The sequence below is a fragment of the Temnothorax longispinosus genome, chromosome 5 (assembly GCF_030848805.1).
Source record: "Temnothorax longispinosus isolate EJ_2023e chromosome 5, Tlon_JGU_v1, whole genome shotgun sequence".
NCBI lineage: Eukaryota > Metazoa > Arthropoda > Insecta > Hymenoptera > Formicidae > Temnothorax > Temnothorax longispinosus.
This window is the reverse complement of record NC_092362.1, coordinates 6,085,660-6,107,777: the sequence shown is the minus strand read 5'-3', so window position 1 is coordinate 6,107,777 and position 22,118 is coordinate 6,085,660. Positions and strand designations below refer to the sequence as shown.

At 38.8% G+C, this 22,118-nt stretch overlaps 1 protein-coding gene across 2 annotated transcripts in view; it reads right to left on the bottom strand.

Moving 5' to 3' along the window:
* LOC139813761 (uncharacterized) overlaps positions 1 to 22,008 on the bottom strand; it is a 28,861-nt gene extending 6,853 nt beyond the window's left edge. The window contains exons 1-3 of one of the 2 annotated variants that reach the window (XM_071779454.1): positions 4,678 to 5,152; positions 1,647 to 1,886; positions 116 to 505 (exon numbers count right to left, since the gene is read on the bottom strand). In XM_071779454.1, the coding sequence (XP_071635555.1) occupies positions 116 to 505; positions 1,647 to 1,728 (472 nt within the window). In that variant the 5' untranslated portion in view covers positions 1,729 to 1,886; positions 4,678 to 5,152. Of the gene's footprint in view, positions 1 to 115; positions 506 to 1,646; positions 1,887 to 4,677; positions 5,153 to 21,091 lie in introns of those variants that run through there. The other variant, XM_071779455.1, reaches the window with a different exon arrangement.
* Positions 22,009 to 22,118: the final 110 nt, after the last annotated feature.

Here is a 22,118-nt window from a genome sequence, read left to right as displayed (position 1 = left end):
TGACCCGCTAATTGGTGGAAAAAAAAAAACAAATTTGCTGGCGTTTTAGCATGCGCTTTTTGCTCGCTGTTGGGGCATATAGCGTTTAACAGTACGTTTATGCTACAATCACCACCTGCGGTGGAATGTGACGCCGATTGACTCTCCGTGGTCGACGGCGTAGCGCTAGTGCTCGCGTTTCCAGTCCAGGGCTTCTTGCGCGACAGGTAGCCCTTCTTGAAGAGAACATCCTGCCGCGGCGTCGTGATCCTCGTGTACTCTTCCTCGTTGAAAATGATCTTGGGCTGCGACGGCGAGCCCGCGCTCTCGTCCCTGTGCGATCTCGAGCCGCTGCTGGCGTAGCCGCTCGTACTTCCGCCGCTGGTGCTGGTGCCAGCCCGACGTGGCTTGTAACCGCTCTGTTGTCCATTCCGTTCGAAGTGTGTGTGCGCGTTCGTCTCCTTCTCCTGGCTCTTCACATAGTCCTTTCGCAAACCCTCCTCCTCATCCTCTTCACCGGGTGGAGCTGTCGAATCGAGAACGTGATTAGTGCTGAGACTTACTAATTGCGTGTTGTAGTCTTTAATTAAACTCGAGTGAAATATAACAAATGAAATTGTATGAAATACAAATTTCGCGATAATGAATTAGTGTACGCAGAATATCCGAGATTTTTAATAATTCGAATTTTAAAAAATACTCAAAAGGATATTTTAAAAATACCTAAATAACATTTTGTAGACGTTTCTTTAGACTTTTTTTTACAATTGGCATCGCGTTTAGTCATATATGTACATTCGGATTTTTATATCAGGATATAGGCTATATAACATTACAAATATCAAGTGGATTCGATTTCTAGGAAATCGATGCGCCGCCTGCATACGTAAATTTAATTGAGCAAAAAGTGAGCAATTAATGAACACGTAATTGCCAGACTGTCAGTCGCGTTTAATAACGAGAGAAAATGTTAGACATTTCCGTGACATCTGGAATGACCACTTCGCACGTTGTGTTTAACGCAGGGACCATATCCTTCCAAATGTAATTCGCATGAAATTGATCGTATCACGCAGGAAGTGTTTATGGAATTGATCGCTATGCACACAACTATAAGAGAGCTTCATTCAGAAAAACGGAGCTATTAATTCATACGCAAAACGTGTTATTACTGTTCGTGTAAAACATATTATATCGTGCACGAGTTAATATGTTTTACGTCCGTCTCATTTAGAATTTTATGCAAATACAATATTTTAACATATACAATATTAATAAAATCGGACAGAAAACCTAGAAAAATTGCAGCGGAATTAGTTCGCATTTTATGGTTTCGAGACTATATCTTAAAGAGTGTTTAAATTATTCAACTGATGGCCGACAAGCGAATAAATTATTTAAATCACATACGATAAGAAAAACTTTGCACCATTTTCTTTCACCTGCCGCTATAATTCTCTGCTTAAAAATCTCAACGTTCTTTATATGTGTATATATATATATACATATAAAGAACGTTGAGAGATATATATATATATATATATATATATCTCAACGTTCTTATATATATATATATATATATATTGACTCTCTCTACATATTGGCTTAATATATTATACAACAAGCTGTGTTCTCCACGTGTAACTATTAAGGTGGTGTTTCCGTACCATCTTGGTACCTCGCTAAGAGTAGCACATGATTCGAGGAGCCGATCACGCGGGTGACCTTCTTCTGTCGACGCCACTGCATCGCACCCTTCCTCCACCTGATGTTATCTTCCCTTCAGGATTGTCCTGACTGATCGGCGAACAAAACCGCTCTCCGAGGAGACCGGTCGATTCGATCCAAACGTTGTTTGGCGCTTGACGTAGACCGAGAGATCGGTTCAGAGACGTTCACCGCGGCCACTGATGAAGGACGAGGGGATGGCGGTAACGAGCAATATGTGAATACAGGATTAATGCACCGCACACGATTCCCCGAGAACGACTGCGATCGGTACGGGGAAGGGGGTGATGGTGCACGCGCCGAACGAGACGAGGAGCGAAGAGTCCGCGAGGGATGTATTTGCGCGTATGGTAGCCGGGAGGACGCGTTGCCCATTGGCTGCCTCCACCGGTACCAGAATAGCATCGGAATTAGAATAGAAAACGGGCTACCAAGGAGGCTACCGAACTGTCGGCGACTGATGTCTCCGTAGAGACGAGTGAAGAATCGCCTCGACGCCTGACTCCTTCATCTTCGGCTGACCGTTCGATTAATTCTTTACTGAACCGAATCGATATTGTAGATTAAGACATATTTCCATCAATGTAAATTCATTTTAATCTCGCTTAACTTATTTATCTTTTTTTAGTTCTAAGACTTATTGTTAGAAAAAGATTTTAAGTTAAACCGAGATTAAAATTAATCTACGTTGATAGATAATGGACATAATTCCTACAGACATTGACCGAAGAATTTATGAAAGTAAATAAAACAGTAAATAGTTGATTAATATAATGGCAATGTAAATAATTCAGATGATAGGCCAGATGTTACATTTTATTTCGGTAGAATGATGACAATTTTATTAGATCCGGGCAGACGGTTTGCCGCTTAATTAAAACTGACTTGAATCTTTTAAAAGAGATAGAGAGTACTTTTTTAAAACAAAGAAATGTGTTGAAAAACTAATAATGATTATTTTGATAAATAAGAATTATTTCGAAATTGCACAAAAGTTTCATTATTTTTATAACATATTTATACAACTTCTGACAAATAAAAGGTAGAGGTAACAAGTATACTTCATTCAATGGTGGTTTAATAAGTCGTGCATAATTTTATTGCGGAGTATACGGCTCGTAAACTGGATTAGAATCATTGTCGACAAACATAAAATTTCAAACGTTTCTCGCTTTGACGTTTACTGCATTATAAAAGTCGGAAGACAAATAACAATACTTGCTATAAACCTGCCAGATAATTTTCTAAGAAAACTTTCTAAGATTGAGATACCAACGAATTTTTTTTTGGTTCAAGCAGGAGTGCGAACGCTCACTGAGAGCAATTATAGTAAGATCACTAAATGAAGTGCTAATTTTTGCCGGTGAAGAGCAATATTGAAAGGAAATTAGTGTGTCAGAAGGCAGGCACATTTGCAGCCGAAAATATTTTACGATTTATGTCGGTTTCGTCCAATTATTATATCATTATTAATAGTAATATTATTATTATTATAACATCATTGGATTTAAAACATCTTTATCTTTTATCTCATCTCTCTTTTCCGCTATCTTTTCCTATTAATATGTTACTTTTTTTAGGTTCTTCGAGTGCGGAAACGTCATATTCGTGATACTATCAACTGAAAAATAACATTTTTTAAAACTTGAATGTGATTAATGCACGCAGGGAAAAATGGAAAATAAAAAAAAAGAGCGAGCGAATCTCACTCTTGTGCGACGCGAATTATTTTTAAAACGTAACGCCGAGTCTCGTCCCAACGTGCATACATAACATACGACATATCGCATTCTCGTTCCAGATTCCGTCCTGGCTTACGTTTCAAGCGAACCGTGCGTTAAAACGTCTAGATATCGCGCGGGCGTATTAATATCTAGATGATACGTTTCATTGATCGTGTGCAAGCGAACTAGTGCTCTCCGCGTATACATCGAGTGCATATCCTCCGTACTCGAGTATCCGAGTACCCGTCGTCCGTTACCCAGAATCCGCGCGATTGATACCAAAAATATCTACAGAACACCTGGCGTCTCAGGATAAGCTGATAAGTAGAATCGCGTTCGTTGTATTTGCATCCTGCAAACATACCCGACCCGCAATATTAGTACATTCGCGCCGTACCAGATCGTCGTACATTACGAAAAATCGTCCTTGATGTCGAAAATAATTTTTCCTTGAAATCTGTTTTGCTGCACGAACGTGCCTTATATGTCATATAATGCTGCACTTATAATGTATAATTTAAAGAAGTTCGCCGCCTTATATTCGCGTTTCATGTGTTACAAAAAAATTTGTAAAAAAAGGAATCGACGTTCTACGGCTAGCAGTTTTATAGCCTAAAGGCTAAAAAAACGTAGAAACAAAGTATCAGTAATTGTGAATAAATATATTACGTATAGAGGAAATATTTTCGTACAAAAGATATTCTTACGCGAAAGATTCTTAATGAAATTATAAATTCTACAACAATTTATAACGAGTTATAAATAGATTCGGTTCGCGGAGTCGATCTTTATTTAGCAACAAAATTTCAAGTATCATCATTTAATGTTTTCTAATTTTGATATCGTACTTTTATGTAATCGAATTTCAAATTAAAAATTAATAAAGTCTTGAAATTGACTGAGGAATTATTCACGTGTTTTTTTTAAATTTATATTACGGGTCGCTTTACTTTCAATTGTTCATTGATGAAAATTACAGGTATCAACATTTTCGCAATCAACTGTTTTCCATATTAATAAGGAATTTTCTACCTAATTTATCTAGAAAATTTAGATATATTAAAACATTTATATCCATCAGTAGAGATAAAATATTTTGTATAAATGCATTGTTTCTGTGATAATTTTTTAATTTTTCTTTCTTATCCACATGAAAGAATATTTATTCACTCTAATGTGTATTCGAAGAGCGCCGGAGCGGAGAGTATCATAGACGGCCGGGCCGCGAGAAATTACGTAATCTTACGAGTCATATGGCGATGAGTACTAGAAACAATTCTTTTCTTCGGGAAAAACTTCGCTTTACGATTTCAGGATCGTAAAATCTCCCCGCGCATGATCCTCTACTTTGAGATAAATCGTCGAAAGGATACTTTCGCTCGTGGAATTTTTCATTAAGGACAATTTTCTATCAAAGACAAAGGCAAAGCGGAGAAGATCGCCACGCCCGCCGTGCTTTCGGGAACCATGGCACGTTTCACGTATTTTCAGTCAATGCGAGACCCGGTCGAAGTCGGAAACGGAGTCCTCGCGGACGGACGGCAGATCCGCCGGCTTCGGGGACGTTGCTCGTTTTCGCGGCGTCGTCGTCGCCGGATGGCAATCGAACTTGGGATTCCCCTCGCCGTCCGTGGACACGCACGAATAATGCATACCGGTCGCGCACTATTTCTGTCAGGACGAGGAGTCGCGGAATTCTCTAAGATCGTCCCGGCGGCACTGCACTGGCGCGACCGTCTCGGCATGCACCGCGCCACGATGCTCGTCGCTTCGATTTTCCGTGGTCGTCTGCGACTGTGCAACGCGAACGATTTTGTGCCATCATGTGCTTCCCATCCATGAGCGAAGAAGGTTCGCGAGTCCGTTCTTTCCTGTTCCTCGGCTATTTTAGAAGCAATTTCGATCTCTTCAGCCCTTTAACCACTTCCCTTGCACGAGCATGCTCGGATATTATGTCTTCGATATAGTGCACCAAGTATATTAGAAAACATTAGCAGTCTAATAAGTAAAGAAATATATGTATGAGGAAGATCTCCATAAAAATGCATATACATTTTACTTTGCTGTTATAAATTTAAAACCAAATAAAGTAAAAGAAACTTAACTACTTTTTCACTTTATAATCATTTTTCTGCAAAGATACTCGGGAAAACATGATAAATTATTTAGGGATAAATTAGAGGGGAGAGAGTTCCTAAGAGTATTTGTATTTTCGGATTTGCCAAACAATTTTTCTATATATAATTGCGCGAATTAATAATAAATCTATTCATTCATTAACTGATGTTCTCCTCATTCGAAAAAATATCGAAAATCTAGTTATTGTAGGTATTGTAAAAATAATTATCTTCTTCTAGATATTATTTTTTGTATTCATCACATATTTTTTCGAGATTAAAGATCTGCAAAAAAAAAGAAAAGATAATAGATCTTCCGAAAAGATAATTTATTTTCTTCTAACGATCTGGATAATTTGGTGAGATGTCCTGTAAATCTACTTTAATGAATTGATTCTTGTAATTGCAGTACCTACATAGAACAAGAGAATTCAGCGTAAGAGAAAATGAGCGTTGATTTACGATTTGACGAAAGCCGGCGTCTGTCGTTTCGACGAGGCAGGTCGAGGCTTCGGGGATGACGAAACGGCGAGCGCACTTTGCTCACCGTCCTCGTGGCAGGTTGATGTCTAAGACGATGTCTCACGAATAGTCGAAGTATAATGATTTGGAACGTTGGACTATTATAGAACGGCCTAGGCACATTGTCAAAAACATAGGCCCAATGTTCTCTCTCTCTCTTCCTCCGCAATTTGATCTTTTACCGATCTACTTTCCAACAGGATCGGTTACTGAAAAGCGGCTACACCTTCGACTGCAACGGGAATAACATATGCATGATCTGATGATTTAACCAGTTATCGCATCTCGAGGTGCGAGACGCGAGCAAAGTTCTTCGAACTGGTATGGGCTTTGTCTTGGACTTTGCGACTTATTATCAAAAATGAGTCATTACGTTTCTTGCGATATTTTTCTCCTAATATAAAACACATATTCAATTAAATATTGTCGCTAATTACTGCACGATTAATAAGCGATTTTTAAGCAAAGAATAGTATACACGGAGAGAATTTTTCGTTATATTTTATCGTTAAATCCATTACAAATTTGGGACAACTTGGCAACCAATTAAATATTATCGGACTTGGCAATCAATCAAATATTATCGGTATATAACGATAGGACTTTTTGAAATATACAAAAGACATTTTATAAACAACGTAATAAAAATTATCAAGCAGATTAATAATTTTTAAAAAATTATTGAAATTTTACTACATATTTTAGTAAAATTAATCAAATATATTTTATATTTTATTGTAATAAATATTAATATTTTTTATTATGATAGATATTCATCAGAATAGCTCGCATAAAATTCTTCGTGATACATGTTGTCCCACGACTATCATGATTTTTAGAGTAAATTCTAAGAGAAAATTCTCTCTGTGTATTAGCACACAATCATTTTTGTAAAAAATGTTGAATCGCCGAGTTGCCGTGATTATAAAAAATCCAGTTGCTATAAATAAACCGCGGTTACAGCATTTATTATTACATGAATATGTATGTGCATAAAATAAAGTAGATATACGGAGCTATTAATTAAATAAAAAAGCAACATGAAATAATGATGTATTGACACTGATACTCAATGACGTAGCGTAGTTTTAAGACCAAAAAGATATAACACAGGCCTAGGATGTTTTTTAAGGCCTTGTAACTTGATCTTTAATTCTTGAACATGTGGTAAGGCACAAAAAATATGTTGTGACAATCTCTGGTAATACTTACTAAACACGTTGAAAGTTTCAGATTCTTGTATGGTTTTTCTTCTCTTTCTTAGGAGATATATGATTAGTTAGAGAAATGTGATACGTTTCTGGCGCAAAGGATCATTACCCTCTATCTTAAAGAAATCAATATGAGAAAATGGTCCCCCCCCCCCGCCACTTATATATATTTTATAAATATATTAAACTATTTTTCTTTCCGTTAATTGAAATTTTGACTATCAACTACCCGAAATAGACCAAGCACTACTAAATAAATTCCAACGTTTATAATAGAATAGAGAAGAGTAAGGGCAACTTATGAGAAACATCTAGATATGAAAGATATGTTAATCAATTTTTCAAACTACCGTTTTTTCAATTTGGAAACAAATAACTTATGTATTGCCAAAAATTAGATTCTTCATTTAAAAGATGCATGTTACCTATTTAGTACGACAGTATGTATAGAATATTACAACTTGTTTCAACGAGTTTAATACCCGGTACTATTGATATTCGAGACTGTATCTAAAAAAGCAATTAGTATAAAAGTGCAGGTGATTAATTGAACTTTAAAATTAATAACGTTTGGATCTTAAGATAATCTTGGAAGTAATGTGACATGACATAAGAAGATTACTTGCACTTGCTGGCAAGCTGATTTTTATGACCGTTGTAAAACTAAAAGTGGTTATAATATAACTTCCTCGAACGTCATGTTATACGAACGTGCTTGACGAAAATATTAACACTGAGAAATCAGCTTAGAAACTATACACTTGTCCTTCTGTCATGCTTACGTAAGATGCATTACGTGAATAACTTAGTATGTTGCATTAACGATAAAACATGATTTTAATACAAGACATGAAATTTAGAATAACTAGATTTCTTCAAGCACAAGTTTCTAATTATGGAAGAATAAATAAATAGCATCGAGCGATTTATCTATTTTTGTCTCTTATCTTATTTCTATCTCGGTAATAAATATTTCGCGAAAACGCGAATATTTTCAAACTGCTGCTCAATCCTTTTCGCGCAAAGATCGGTCAAGGGATACTTTCCTCCTTCAAGCTGTGTACATTATATGATACGTACAGAGAGCACGTATATTTCTGATAAGCAAATACCAGATTAAGTGTCAAGTTCACAAACTGGTATGACATGGTACACGATAGCCAACGAATATGTCGTATCACTTCAACTGTACTACGTACTATCGATCAATATGCGTGACAATGAAAGTATTATGTAACTCTTGGGTCGACACCTTATCGGAATTAATACGCATGCCAACTTAGCTCGTACTCGAAAACAGACGAGTAATTCAGAAATGTATGTGTGTGTGTGTCAAATACACTCAATGAATCGTATGCAGTCCACAACCATAATCGTATGAGGCGGAACCCCCATTTATTGCCAATTGTATTGTATCGCGTAAAACGTGCGCTAATAATTAATTCCGTGCAGAGTTTCTGCAACGGTTGTAAAAATATCGATCTTAACTACCCTGTTGCCGGAAACATCTTGACGTGATCAATTGTGGACGAGAAAAGTTTTCCCAGCCGGATGAGAATATCGCTCGTCGAAAATTTCAACCGCTCGAGTCAGATCGATTGATGGATGAAAGAGGTATCGCAAAAAATTGGATAATTTTTTTAACACTTATGTGCTACGCGGCTAAGACTCTGATTTATTCCTTGAAATATTTTTTCGCAAGAAAAATGTTTCTCTCCAAATTGTGTAGCAGAAAACGTTCCTCTCTCCAACTTTCTTTCCACAATTTTAGAAACGTTATGCATATCAGGAACTACAGAATTGTATCAGCAATACTAGAATTGGCAAATAGTCCAAAAGTTCTTTGACCTTTCAAGGCACAAGATCATAAATTTACGGGAAAAGAGTGACTAAAACAAACGCTTGTGCCAGGAGCGTTAAATTGCCGATATCGCCCTAAGTTTGACGCTTAAAAGACCGTAAAACAACTATTCTGAAGCAAAATAGGTGTGACGAACGAAGACCATAAATGAGGCGGACGACGGTATCGATAGGTATAAATAGCGTGTAAGGTCCAAATGTGTTCTGCGGAACACCGCGCGCGTGAACGTGACACGCGCTATTCTCTTAGTGCAAGTCTATTATTAACAATCCTAGACGCTGTATCCTCAGCAATTTCGCGAGTTCGGTAATGAACGCTCTTGGCTGTCGCGGGTGTCGAGACGGTGCGTCGCAAGACTTATCGTAAATTTTATGACAGATTTCTAAGACTGTTCTGGCAAAGGTCTATTATTAACATTTCCAGACGCTGCATCTTTAGCTATATATTTAACGAGCAACGAATACCCATGTCAATACCAGCATGTCGCAGACCGACTCGCTGTAAATTTTGTAGGAGACTTTATAACCGGCTATGCCCGGTTTCTTCACCGTCGGATAACTTTATCCTTAGGATAAACTCACTCTTCATCTCTTTCTAACCTAACTCTTAGAAAGAGATGAAGAGTGAATTTAACCTAAGGATAAAGTTATCCAACAGTGAAGAAACCGGGCATAAGAGTTGACTTTTTAAGAAGTTTTGAAAGACGAGCAGTTTTCAATTATAAAAATTATAATTCAAGCATTGTTATTAATTCACTAATTGATTAGTTATGAATAATGTTTGAGGCAGCCTTCATATATTTCCCGTCTCTACGACTTTATTCTATTTTATATAACTCAGTTCTTCTTCGGAAATAATTTGCTGCTTAATTACCATGATGACTACAGTTGTTGACATAAAAACTCATCCTTTCTAAGAGACATGAAATAAACAGAGAGAATTAATTAGCAAGAAAAAAAGGAAAGAAATATTTTATATTTTCAAAATGCGTTCGATGTAGAATCGCGGATTCTTGATGGACATGGAGAACGACAGACACGGGGACACAAGCTGTGTGCTGATAGAACGCGATACTTCAGGCTTGAGAGGAGATTCGGCCGGTTGTGCAAGATCGTGCCGAAAATGCCGTTGCCGACTCAAAATCATGCGGACGAGTCGCCGACGTCGCCGCTCGTGACAACAGCGCGGAAAACTCGTCCGCGAGCATGTGACGAGAACCTCGTGGTCACTCACGTGCTATTCATAACCCGAACTCGCAGCTCTCCGGGCCGTTCCATGCACCTCCCGATGTGCGCGTATACGTATTCGCAGCGCGCGTTACACACGTTATATGCATTCACGGCGCGCGCACATGCACACAACGTTGCACGTAAAGCTGCATTTTATTATCGGTAACCGTTACGTAATTCGTCGAACGTCAGGAAGGTCTACGATCTTGAGCACGTGCAACGTACAACGTGTGGAAACCTCGCCCGCGCTCGATACGATATGTCCACGCGGAAAGGAGCATAGAAAAATAAAGAAAAAGAAAGAGAAGGAAGAAAGAGAGATTCTATTTTTTATTCCTTTGTACGTGCGTTTATTATTGTTACGGATTCTGTATATCCATAAAGTAGCACGATGTAAACGGAAAGTCTTACGTAACACAATGTGCTTTCGATTTCATTATTTCTTATTTCAGGGTGAACAAACGGTTTTCGATCAAATTTAATTACGTAATAGTAAAATATCCTCTTATCTTCCTTGTATTAATGGCTCAATTTAACATAGCTGTAGTAATTTAATTGGAGCGAAATAATTGGATAGGCGATCAATTTCAGAGTATGGTAAGTCGGATTAAATGTAACAGATCGATTGTCGCGGCCTTCTCATTAGCGAAAGATAATTGCTTCTAATATTTTTACGACCTATACTAATTACTACCGCTTGATTTCGCTTCAGTTCTTCCATCTGTTTTCATTAATTTTTCCGTTAATGTTAACGTCTTATAAGTTAGAGTTAACTAATGTTATATCCAAGCAATTATTATGAAGCACATTCGCTTTTATCCACATAGCTTTTATACTAACAAATGAAAAAAAAATGTTTATTTAATCTGAATGACTTTGATAAGAAGTAATTTGATTAACAAAGAAAAAAAAAGAAAAAAACCAATTCCTTTTTCTAACAAAATATTGCCCTCGATATCTCTGCATTGACATAAACTTGCGTCAATCTTTCTTATTATTTCAGGTTTTTATAATGTATAAAGTCTATAAAAGATCTATTGGGTTATCTTCAACTTTCATTGCATGTCATAATTCATCTCACGCGTTTTTCTAAAATAGTCTACTCGCCTTAGGTTCGACGTTCGATGGAAAATGTGCTGTAAGAGCTTACGTAACAATCGTGCTTCTGTCCACGAACACACAAGTGCAGACATGCATGCATGCATATTCTATTTCGTTCTTTCTGTTTTGTTAATGTTATACTTAGCTTCTCGCTGTGTCTGTAACGTGAACTTCGGCCGTGTCGAAAGTTCACGCCGCTTACTGGGATCACTATCGATCCTAAGAGGCAATTACGTTTGGACACCACTCTAATTACTTAAGCATGAAGCCTCAAAGTTTGCTTAATAATGAAAGAGAAGACGTGATATAATTATATTCGTTGTGAGATATTTCTAGATAATGCATCATACCGAGAGAGATATTTAAGATACTTTTTGGACTAATTAATAATTTTTATTAATTATTTTTGTTTGTTTCTTATAAAAAAAAGAAGAAACGAATAAATTAATGAATTAATATTTGACTAATTTTAATATTTATGATTGATTTTATTTCTGCACATAATTAATAAAAATAAAAATGGCATGATAAATGATAAGGAATTTTTTTACTTTTACAAAATACGTCGCGTGTTATGTATCTACTGCATTCCTGTGATTTGTATATCTATAATAAACCAAACGCTAATATATATAGATATGTACAAATAGTATTAAAGTGAATAAATAAGTCATTGAACTTATAAGATTGCAATATTACATAGAATATCTTGTATTTAATAGTAAATAAACAAGATTATATCTTTATAGTATCTCAATATTAAAATAGTTGCAAGAGATATTAAATCTCGCTTATTGGAAAAAGAATCTGATTAATGTAATTGAAAACTCATTAACGTTTTATACATATTTCCATTGCAAGCTTGAAAGATCATAATATTATTTCACGAGTTCGCTAATCGAGCAATATTCTCGACATCATTCTCGATTTATATCTCACGTTATTTTGGAAATTTTTACTCACCATCTCATAATTTAAACTATCTTTATATTTTTGCACCGATGCCTCGAGTTTTTACTTTATTAAATCGCAAGGAACTGACCTCAAAACGTGGCGATAAATTTCACAGAGATAGATCGGCAATTTTGTTCAACGTTTATTCGTCACCGATTAATTGTAAATGCAGAATTGCTACGATTATTTGCGCAAGAGAAAAAAGCGCGGATATATTTGCGTTGCGGGCACTATAGGAGATAATGCCACTTTCTCGGCGAACTCCAACGCTCGGAGAAATGTGGCATGTGCATTTGCAGTAGTAAGAGTCGATCATTTATGGTACTATAAGCAGCTTGCGCTGCCGCGATGTCCGCCGGCATAAGAAATTTAAGATGCAATCGATTCTCTCGTAAAGAGGAGAAACGGAAAGAGAGAAGGGGAGGAAAGAGACTTGAGATTACGCACAGAGATTTTACCCGGATTTTCCTTGTATGAAAAAAAATTTCTCTCGAACTTCGAAGCTTCGGAGTTTTCGAAAAGTCGATACTCTCGTGGAACTGTTGAAACTGGAAACGGTCATGACATTCCGATCTTTACAATTACAATGTGTATAAATTTGGTATCCATTATGTGTCAGTATTTAATTTTTTTTAATATTAATTATTAACAATCAACAATGCTTACGCGCGTCGAAGAAAGTCCTATGTCGAGCAAGAAATATCGATACATTTGACGCGTTGAAGAAAGATGTTAATTGCTAACAATTAATGTTAATCGCTAATATTGGAATATTTTGTATTTTTTTCGATATTACTCATACATTAACTTCTTTATTGTATCACAGCATTTTACTTCCATGAATAGTATGGACTACAAAGTGTCAACACACTTTTTCTTTCGTAAGAAAAAGAATATTGATGCTATATTGCTCTAATTGGAAACGTGATCAACTTTATTAATCGATACCCGTGACGAGTATTCCGTGAGGTATGTTTGAATAAATTATGTGTCAAGCTCTAAAGCCTGTAAAAGCCATTTATCATAAATTCCTGCTCGAAATCAGAAATTTCATCAGGAAAATAAAAATTACGAGATTTCCCGGGGGACGGTGTAGACGACCGCTGTGTCCGAGATTGGCATTTCATTTACCGACGTTAGCTCGGCGAGGCATTCCATTTCCTATACGTAATACGCGGCACGACGACGATCGAGAGACGCGACGCCTAACTATTGATTTGCTCCGGTATCGAGTTGAACGGGAGTTTCCCTCTCTCGACCCTAGGAACTCGCAATGCGGCTCGTGAAGACATTTATCTCATTTTTACAATGCAAACTTTTACGAGGTGCGCGGATATTCCGAGTCACTATTGTTTTTAATGCGTGGTTACGCTGAGAGAGCGCGACAAATTTAGAACTCGCTGGATATTATTCAGAAATACGCGAAGCTGATGTATGAAAGGTCGTGGTAAATAGACAAAAACAAAACGCGGCAAACTTTAATGTAACATAAATGGAAAAAGCGGATATACAATTATGGGAAAGTTTACTACAGCTAAGTAGAATTATGTTACAAAAACAGAGGATAAACTCTGTTATATGATGTATATATGGTTAACATAGTTTGATAGCTGTAATTCTCATTTGACATCGCGCGGTTAATGGTGCTCGATGTATTCATGGTTCCGAGGTAAGATGATGACAACAAAGTGACAGGTTTCGGAAGTGATAGATTGCCCAAAATTATACGCTATGTCGCTCTTCGTGTTCTGCGATCTGCAGACACGACACCGTAGAAATACATCGAGGACGTTCGTCAGTTCAATTAATTTAATTAGTCATAACATGCAATCCAAGATCATTGAGGAGCCAGCCGCCTCCGTCATTGCGCGTATGTACTGACGACGTTATTAATTTCCGTACAGATATTCCTGCGAACTTAGATATGCCATGTTTGACCGCGAAAGTAATTCCCAACGATTCACGAATGACAAACTTTTCGCGATAACGTAGAATAAAATAAAAACAATGCTTCGAGGATACAGAAATGCCGTGAACTTCATTTTGAGAATTGCATGCAATGAAACACAGGTTCATTGAGAGCCGTGTTCTACAATCGATTGAAAGATTGCATTGTAGCTGTTAAGCCTTAACTCATTACGCTCCACTGTCTAAATATTCATGCAATAAACTGGCAACCTTCCAGATCTCAATAAGTCTGTGTAGTATTAATATAACTTTCGCTAAATTCTTCAATTGACTTCTTGGACGTGCTTTCTCTTCAGTTACAATGGTTCTTTGATCTTTATTCGCTAGAACAGAGTATTATTGAAAGTAAATCAAGTTGTGCGTGCATTGCATATATTTTATCGGTGTTAATTTAGAACATACGATTCGTAATTAGATATGTGTGGTGTGATGACTGTTACATACTTCTTTTTAAACACAACGATATCTATATAAAATTGTAAAATATAAGAAAATATATTTATAACACGATTCCAGAGATAATCATTGCCTCGATTTAGCTTCGATATCGAATAAATTTTAATCTAATCACAGTCTGCTCGACTAGGCTTACTGTACTGATAAGAGTCGTTTTCAATTTGTGGCACATCAATACGAGAAATCAGAAGCCACTAGATATTGAAAAAAATATTAAATTCTATTTTTAATTTGTTACATAATCAAACGTAGAAGTCAACAATAAATATTGCCGTATTTTTTATTTTCCGTATATGTATATCTCATTTCCAAAGATGATTCATCCAAAGTAAAAAATAACAAATATAAAACGTTAGTTGGTTCAAAATTAATAAATTGTTTAACGCAATATGAACATATGATTTCAGATATGCAAGAATTATGCAATACAATTTGTGACACATACACACGCACACACTGCAACATCGTGCAACAGTAATAATTAGATTTTATCTCTCGCGGAATTGTGGTCGCGCTAACAATAAGAGTATTTTTGCGTAGTTAAAAATACAGATGTTAACTTTAATATTTCCGTCGCAGTAATGGCGGTAAAACTTACCATAGAGACGCAAAAGATTAAAACGATGGCTCCCCCGACTTATAAAACACTGCTTTCAACTATTCACTATAATTACTACATAACGCGTATATATATATATATATATATATATATATATATATATATATATATATATATCTCCCCCTACTACACGCGTTATGAAACACGGCACTATTACATTTGGCAATTGCCCCTACATCGAGACGTACAACTCATTACCGCGCTGACCTATTATAGTGCGCTATACGAATGTGTTTGTATATTTGCCATGAATAGCGTATTGTATTGACCATGAAACGCGCGAGAAAATTTTGTTTTATAATAATAATCGCGAATCGTTAATCACAAGTACAATACTTGACGGTCCAATTAATCCTGTCGAACGTTGAAGTTATTATTTATATATTATATTATTTTTCCTAACTGAATAAAAACATAGATTCGAAGACAATTATAAATTTTAAATATTTGAAGAGAGAAGTGAGGAAAAATAAATAAAATTCGCAATTTTGATCTACGTATGCGCAATATAGCAAAAAATAACCGCAAAATATAAGCTTTTATCTATAGATATAAAGTTGCTTGCATGTTATATTTATATATTTTTATTTTTATACTTCATAATGGTGTTCGATGATTTTTTATAATCAAACCGTAATTTGACTACAGAACATTCATGAATAATCATGTAACCCGTGTCATTATGATTAGAACAATAACGCACAGATGGTTTACTTCTGACAGGTGTAATGATGAATGATACTAGCAATGAATGACATGAATAAATGTCATGAATAATAATGGATGATATTGCAAAATAACAGACTAAAAAATAAACTCTTTAATTCGTTTAAACTGCAAAATTTGTGCCAAGGAATAGTCTGACTTTTAGAATTTTGATGACCTTTTAAAGATAAATTTTGCAAGTAAAACAATTTATAAAAACATATAATTTATTCATTTTTTAGGAATTAAAATAATCTCGACTCTGAAACTCGATATGGATTTCAATAAAACTTTTTGTAAATACTGCATATCGGATAAAAAAACAGGCTATAAGCTTACTACAAATAAAATTTAGCTTAAATAATCTTAATTATTAAAGCAGTTTCGAATTACAATCAAATTACAATGTAAAAAAAACAATTATTGTGCCTAATTTCTGTTAATAAAAAAAGGTTTGCTTAGATTCTCTTCTAATGCAACCGATATACAAATTTTTATTATGAAATATATTGTAGTTACTTTAAGCATCATCGCCCGGTTAATTTTTGTCCGAAATAAACACACGAGCGTTAAAGGATAAACCACGAAAATCAGATGCCAAATATCGTTGGGAAAATACGCGAGATAAAGAAAACGCTATTCAGTAACCGAGTTTGCACTGATAGTACAAGCTACCGGATCATCGGGTGGACATAGATGAAGACGTATACCAGCGGGGTCATTCGCTACAAAGATATATGCGGAAGAAAGAGACGGAGCAATTTATACTCCGTGCCGAGAAAGTTTTCTCGCGTTTGAAAAACCGAGACGGCGAGATGGAGGGCAAATACGCGACGAAGAAACAACGAGGAACATACGTGCGTTTGTGTTACTTCAATCTTTGAAGGCAATCGGAAGTCACTACGTCTCTTTCCGTTTCAGCCGGAAAGTAGCTACAATAGAAATGGCATTGTCGGAAAGTTACAAAGGGCCTGCCAAATCATATTTGCTCCACAAATTAATTCTCCACTCTCCGCCTCCTTCCGTTTCTTCTTCCAGTCGAAAAACAAATTTCACGCGACAATAGAAATTTTCGCCTGTCCATTTGAGCGAGCACAAACATTCTCTATTTCTCCAAGAGAAATTATCTCTCTCTCGTTTTCTCTCTCGGGTATTTTTAAACATTAATATTGTTGCACGACGCAATATCTTATTTAATTTGCCACCGAGCGGACATTCTAATTATTCGCAACGCGAATTACGTGCGTCTATGCATTTCTCATCGTGATATTATGTCAACATTATGTAATGCGTTTCAAAAATAGGATGCATGTGCATGCATGTGCTTATGTTTAAGCATTAGTTTCGACAGATGGTTTTTGCGAATACTTTCATGAAGAGTATACTCATGCCGGCACACTTCATTACGTGTCACGGCGGGTCATTTATCTTCTCGCAAGTATTCATATATCGCGACATATTCCGAGATTGCTCGCAGAGTGCTTGATCGCATTTTTCGTGTGTAAAAAAATTAATTTTCCTACGTACGGACTTTAACGTATAGACTAAAAGGAATTTGTGTTTGTTACAATCGTAGAAGAGCGAGGGGACGACCTAAATCACTGGGGAATAAAAAAGTTCGCGTTGTAAAGTGCGTGTAATACAGAACATGTGTGGGAGGATGGACAGTTCTCCAGAAAATAGCTGAAAAATAGCTGATGTAAATCCCGCGTTTCATCGCTCAGCAATATTTTTCGACAAAACGCAAACGAATTCCCGTTCATCGAAAAAAATTCGACCATTATTTCTCAAACGCGAAAACCTGATAACATAACGTCAGCGTAGTATGCTAATCCACCGAAGTCAGAGTGTATTTTTGATACGCATTATCTGCGCGTTGTTACGTCGTAAATGTCTCACTATCAAAATTGCGTTTCTTCGTCACGTAATCTTTACGAAGTTGATAGTACGATCAGTCACAGGTCCATATACTCGTCTAGCGTTAAACGTAAGAAAAATCGGAGTAAACCGAGAGAACGCGTACACACCATCGCAGGACTGTTTATATTTACGTATAGACGCACAACTTCTTTGAATTTGTTCACGTGCTCGCGGTCTATAGGTCTAAGAAAAATCGAAGGAAACAAAAATGTAAATATGTGCACCTCGCACAAAGATGAATAACAAATTGACAGAGAGTGCCCGAGCCTTTGCCATTGACCAGGAATTCTTTATCTCCTTTATCTCCAATATGCGCGCTTTTTGTCTTGAATATTACGTATCTCGATTACCATATACGCTTTTAAATAAAATCGAAATCACCGCGAGAGAAAAACCGGCGGAACTACTATTTAGTATCAGTTATGAAGAAAAAATACGTATATAAAATAAGTGTTCTCTTTTTTCTCTCTTAAATATATTCCGCGCGATTAATAGAACGGAAAATCGAAGTACGTCTCAGCAGTGGCCAGCCAAGGATAAGCCGGCAAGTAGAGTAAACACCACCTTGGCTCTTCGTCCTAAGGAAAGAAACGTCCAGGCACGAGGAAAGGAAGGTCGCGCGGCCGCGTCGTAGAGCCAATCTTTCGCGCGCGGTACGCTTGAGCCCTAAGCGGGTAAGTAGGTACGACAACGGAGGAGGAAAGAGTTAGGTAGAGGGTGGGCGCGGATCGATGCATCGGCGGCGCGAATCGGAGTAGCATGCTTCTTCCCGTAAAGCTTGCGCCAGACTATGCACGACTCGTAGCTTTGCTATTCCTGCGAAATTCATACAAATGGGCAAATTCGAGCTCGCAGGCGTTTGTTGCTACCGATCGTGTCGTGATTCGCCAGCGAAATGGTTTTCAACGAGGTCAAAGGGCGCGAATCGACCGATTCGCGTGTGGCGCTGTTTTAGCGACAAGATTCATATTTACTTTTACGTATAATGAAAAGTCCATTATGGTGATTAAACTATACTCGACTGGAAAATTAGATTAATTATTATGATGGACTTTTTCATTATGCTAATTAATCTAATCAAACTTGCCATGGAATCCGAGAGAATACATGATCGCAAATTATAAATTGCGAATGGTGAAGGGTACATCTACATTGGTAAACGGTGAGTTTCCGGGTTGCGGCAAATGTCGTATCGAATTTTTTCTGAAAAGTTCGGATAGCAGGTAGCTCCTCAACGAATTCCCTTAGTCGTGTTCTAAAGAATTTCGAAAAGGAGAATTTTAGTTTTCACTGGAAAATGACTCGAGCTCTTTTCTCGCTCCGGAAGAGCTCCGGAGATCGCTGCGATTAAAGTCCCGGAGATCTTAGCAGTGGGATAGACAAATTGGATAACTTAAGACGAATGACTCGCGTCGAATCTCCTCGAAAAGCTCCGGCTCTTCGCGCGAGATCGGGAGATAGACACTTCCATTACAGTTAAATACGTACGCGACTAAGTCGCGCAAATTCGGAGTCTTTATTCTTCATTTTCGGAAATATAAAGTTCAGTTGTCGATAACGATCAACGGCTCGAGTGCCTCGCGTCGAGTTTCTCCAAAAAAAAGCCTTCAGCTTCGCGCTAGAAATCGGACGAGAGAGACACTTCTATTGTTACGGCTAGAAATTAATTCTGTCAATGTTGATTAAACTCTCGCGCTACGATTTAACTGATTCTCCGTTCATTCTCTTTCTATCCGAATTGTGCTACCCGCTATAATGTAGACAACGATAGAGATAGACCACCCACTCGACTGCCAATTACTAACCAACGCTGATAAAATCCAGTCTTGCAAATATGTGCAAACAAAGAGCGAGTTTAAACTCCTCACTTATTTTGTGAAAGATAAGTCTTCGATTAGAAACATGCGTATAACAAGTCCTCGTTTCAGAGAATGTGGCTTTCGCGAGTCAAAGTCTGGATTTTAGCACGAATTCGCGTTACTTCTTCGAGAAGCTTCATCTCTCGCGAGAAATCAGAGGATACAGTCCTGCGATCAGAAACGTACTCGAACGAATCTTTTATCCAGAGATGAGATGCTCTCGCGAGTTGAAGATTCTCGATAGCGTCAGGCAAATTCAGCTTGATTTGCACATCGAGCAGGAGCTTCGACCATTCGCGCAACTAGACTCTACTGGACTAACATAGGCTGACAAACGCGTTGTCATGATCGGGGAACGTACGCGAGTCGCGTAATACAGAGTCCTCGTTTCTCATTCTAGAGGCCAGCGTCCTTGTTTGTTATTTTACAGCCGCGACGCTCATTTTTTTTCCCCTTTTTACACGCAGATACGGCGAACGGACACGAAGGGACGAAAGGGGAAAGGAGTTCGGTTTCGTACTTAATTTCATGGGCCGCGAGAACGTCCAGCCTAGAAAGAGATCTCTCGGACATTCTGCGTGACCGGGAAGCGACGGATTCGAGGAAGGGAAAAGGTGGGCTTCCGTCGCCCTTCAAAGCCGCGCGATCGCTCATCTTCTCATCTAATACGATCGCGGATCCACGCGACACGTTCGTGAAATTCTCGTCACGTCGCTCTCGGTTCAGCGAGACTCGTCCGTCGTCCCTGCCTTTTCCTCCCCTTTCGAGAACTCTGCTCGTCCTCGGCGGAAGAGAAACGTGCGGACGAGGGACCATCTGGAGACGATGAAGAGGAGGAAGAAGAGGGACCCAACGAATCTTCTCACGATAACGCGATAACGTTATCTCCTCTTTCTTTCTCTCGCTTTCTGTCTCTCTCCTTCTCCCTCCCCGACGACGTTTCTCTCGCGCGCGCCGTTGATCGATGACCGGTCACACGCTTCGCGGTTCCCGCGGCGCGGAATCGCCCGCTCCGCGAGGAAAATGTTACGTGAGATTAGCGCGCGACGGCCGCGGGTGAGGGAGACGGAACGGACAGATGGACGAACAGACGAGAGCGGACCGGAAACGGAGAGACGGAAACAGGCGGGATACTCACCACCGATGCTCAGCGTTCTCCATCGGGTCTTGCGCTTGGAACCCTTCTTGCCCATTTCTCGCGGTCGCCCGCACCACCACTACCACCACCTCCTCCTCCTCCTCCTTCGTCTGCACTCTGCGCCTCGTCCTGCGCCGCGATGATCTTCCTCGGTCGATCGTTCGTTTCTTCTGCTTCTTCTTCCTCGTCTTCCTCCCTTTTACGACATTGACGACCCTCGGCGAGTGATCGTCATCGCGCGGCGGATCCTCTCGGGCACAGTTCGCGCACTACCTCGTCGGTAGCATCGCGAGAATCGCCGTCGCTCGCTCGCTCGTCGATCGGAGGGGGTCGAAAGGGGGGAAGGGGAGGGTTAAAAGGCTCACGGTCCTACGATCCGATCACTCGCTCGTTTCGTTCGTTCGTTCGTGTTTGTCGTCGCGGACGTGTAACGTAGAACGGCGCGGATACTACTTGCTCCCTTTCTCTCTCTTTTTCTCTCTCGCGAAAAGGCAAGTCTCTCGTTACGCGAACAATTCTAATATGTAATCCACGCCGCTCGAACGGCGACCGCATACTGCGGACCTCACCTCACCCCACTTCACCCCTTCCGACGGTGCTCCACCACCCACCTCGCTCCGTTCTCCCTCTCTCATTCTCTCTCCTTCTCTCTCTTCCTCTCGTCGTGCTCCCTCCTCCGCGCCGAGCCGATAGATTGCTCCGATTGCTCCTCTCGTTCACGTTTAGCTGCACCTGGCTGCACCTTCTGCTCTCAAAGCGGGACGGCCGTACGCTCGCGGCGCGGCGAGAGGGAGAGACAGGAGCGCGCGCGCAGAAAGTGCAGATGCTCGTAACCTGTACGCGCCGCCGCAATGCCGGTCGTTCCGATTCACGTGATTCCTCGGTAACTTCCTTTCCTACGAGCTGAGTCGAAGCTGTTCGCTAAACGCGCCTCGCAGCCGCGTCGTGTCTTCCTCGCGATCCACGTTCGTACAAAACGTCGCAAGTCTCGAGTTCGAGTACCGAATCGCACTGAATTGCGCCGCGA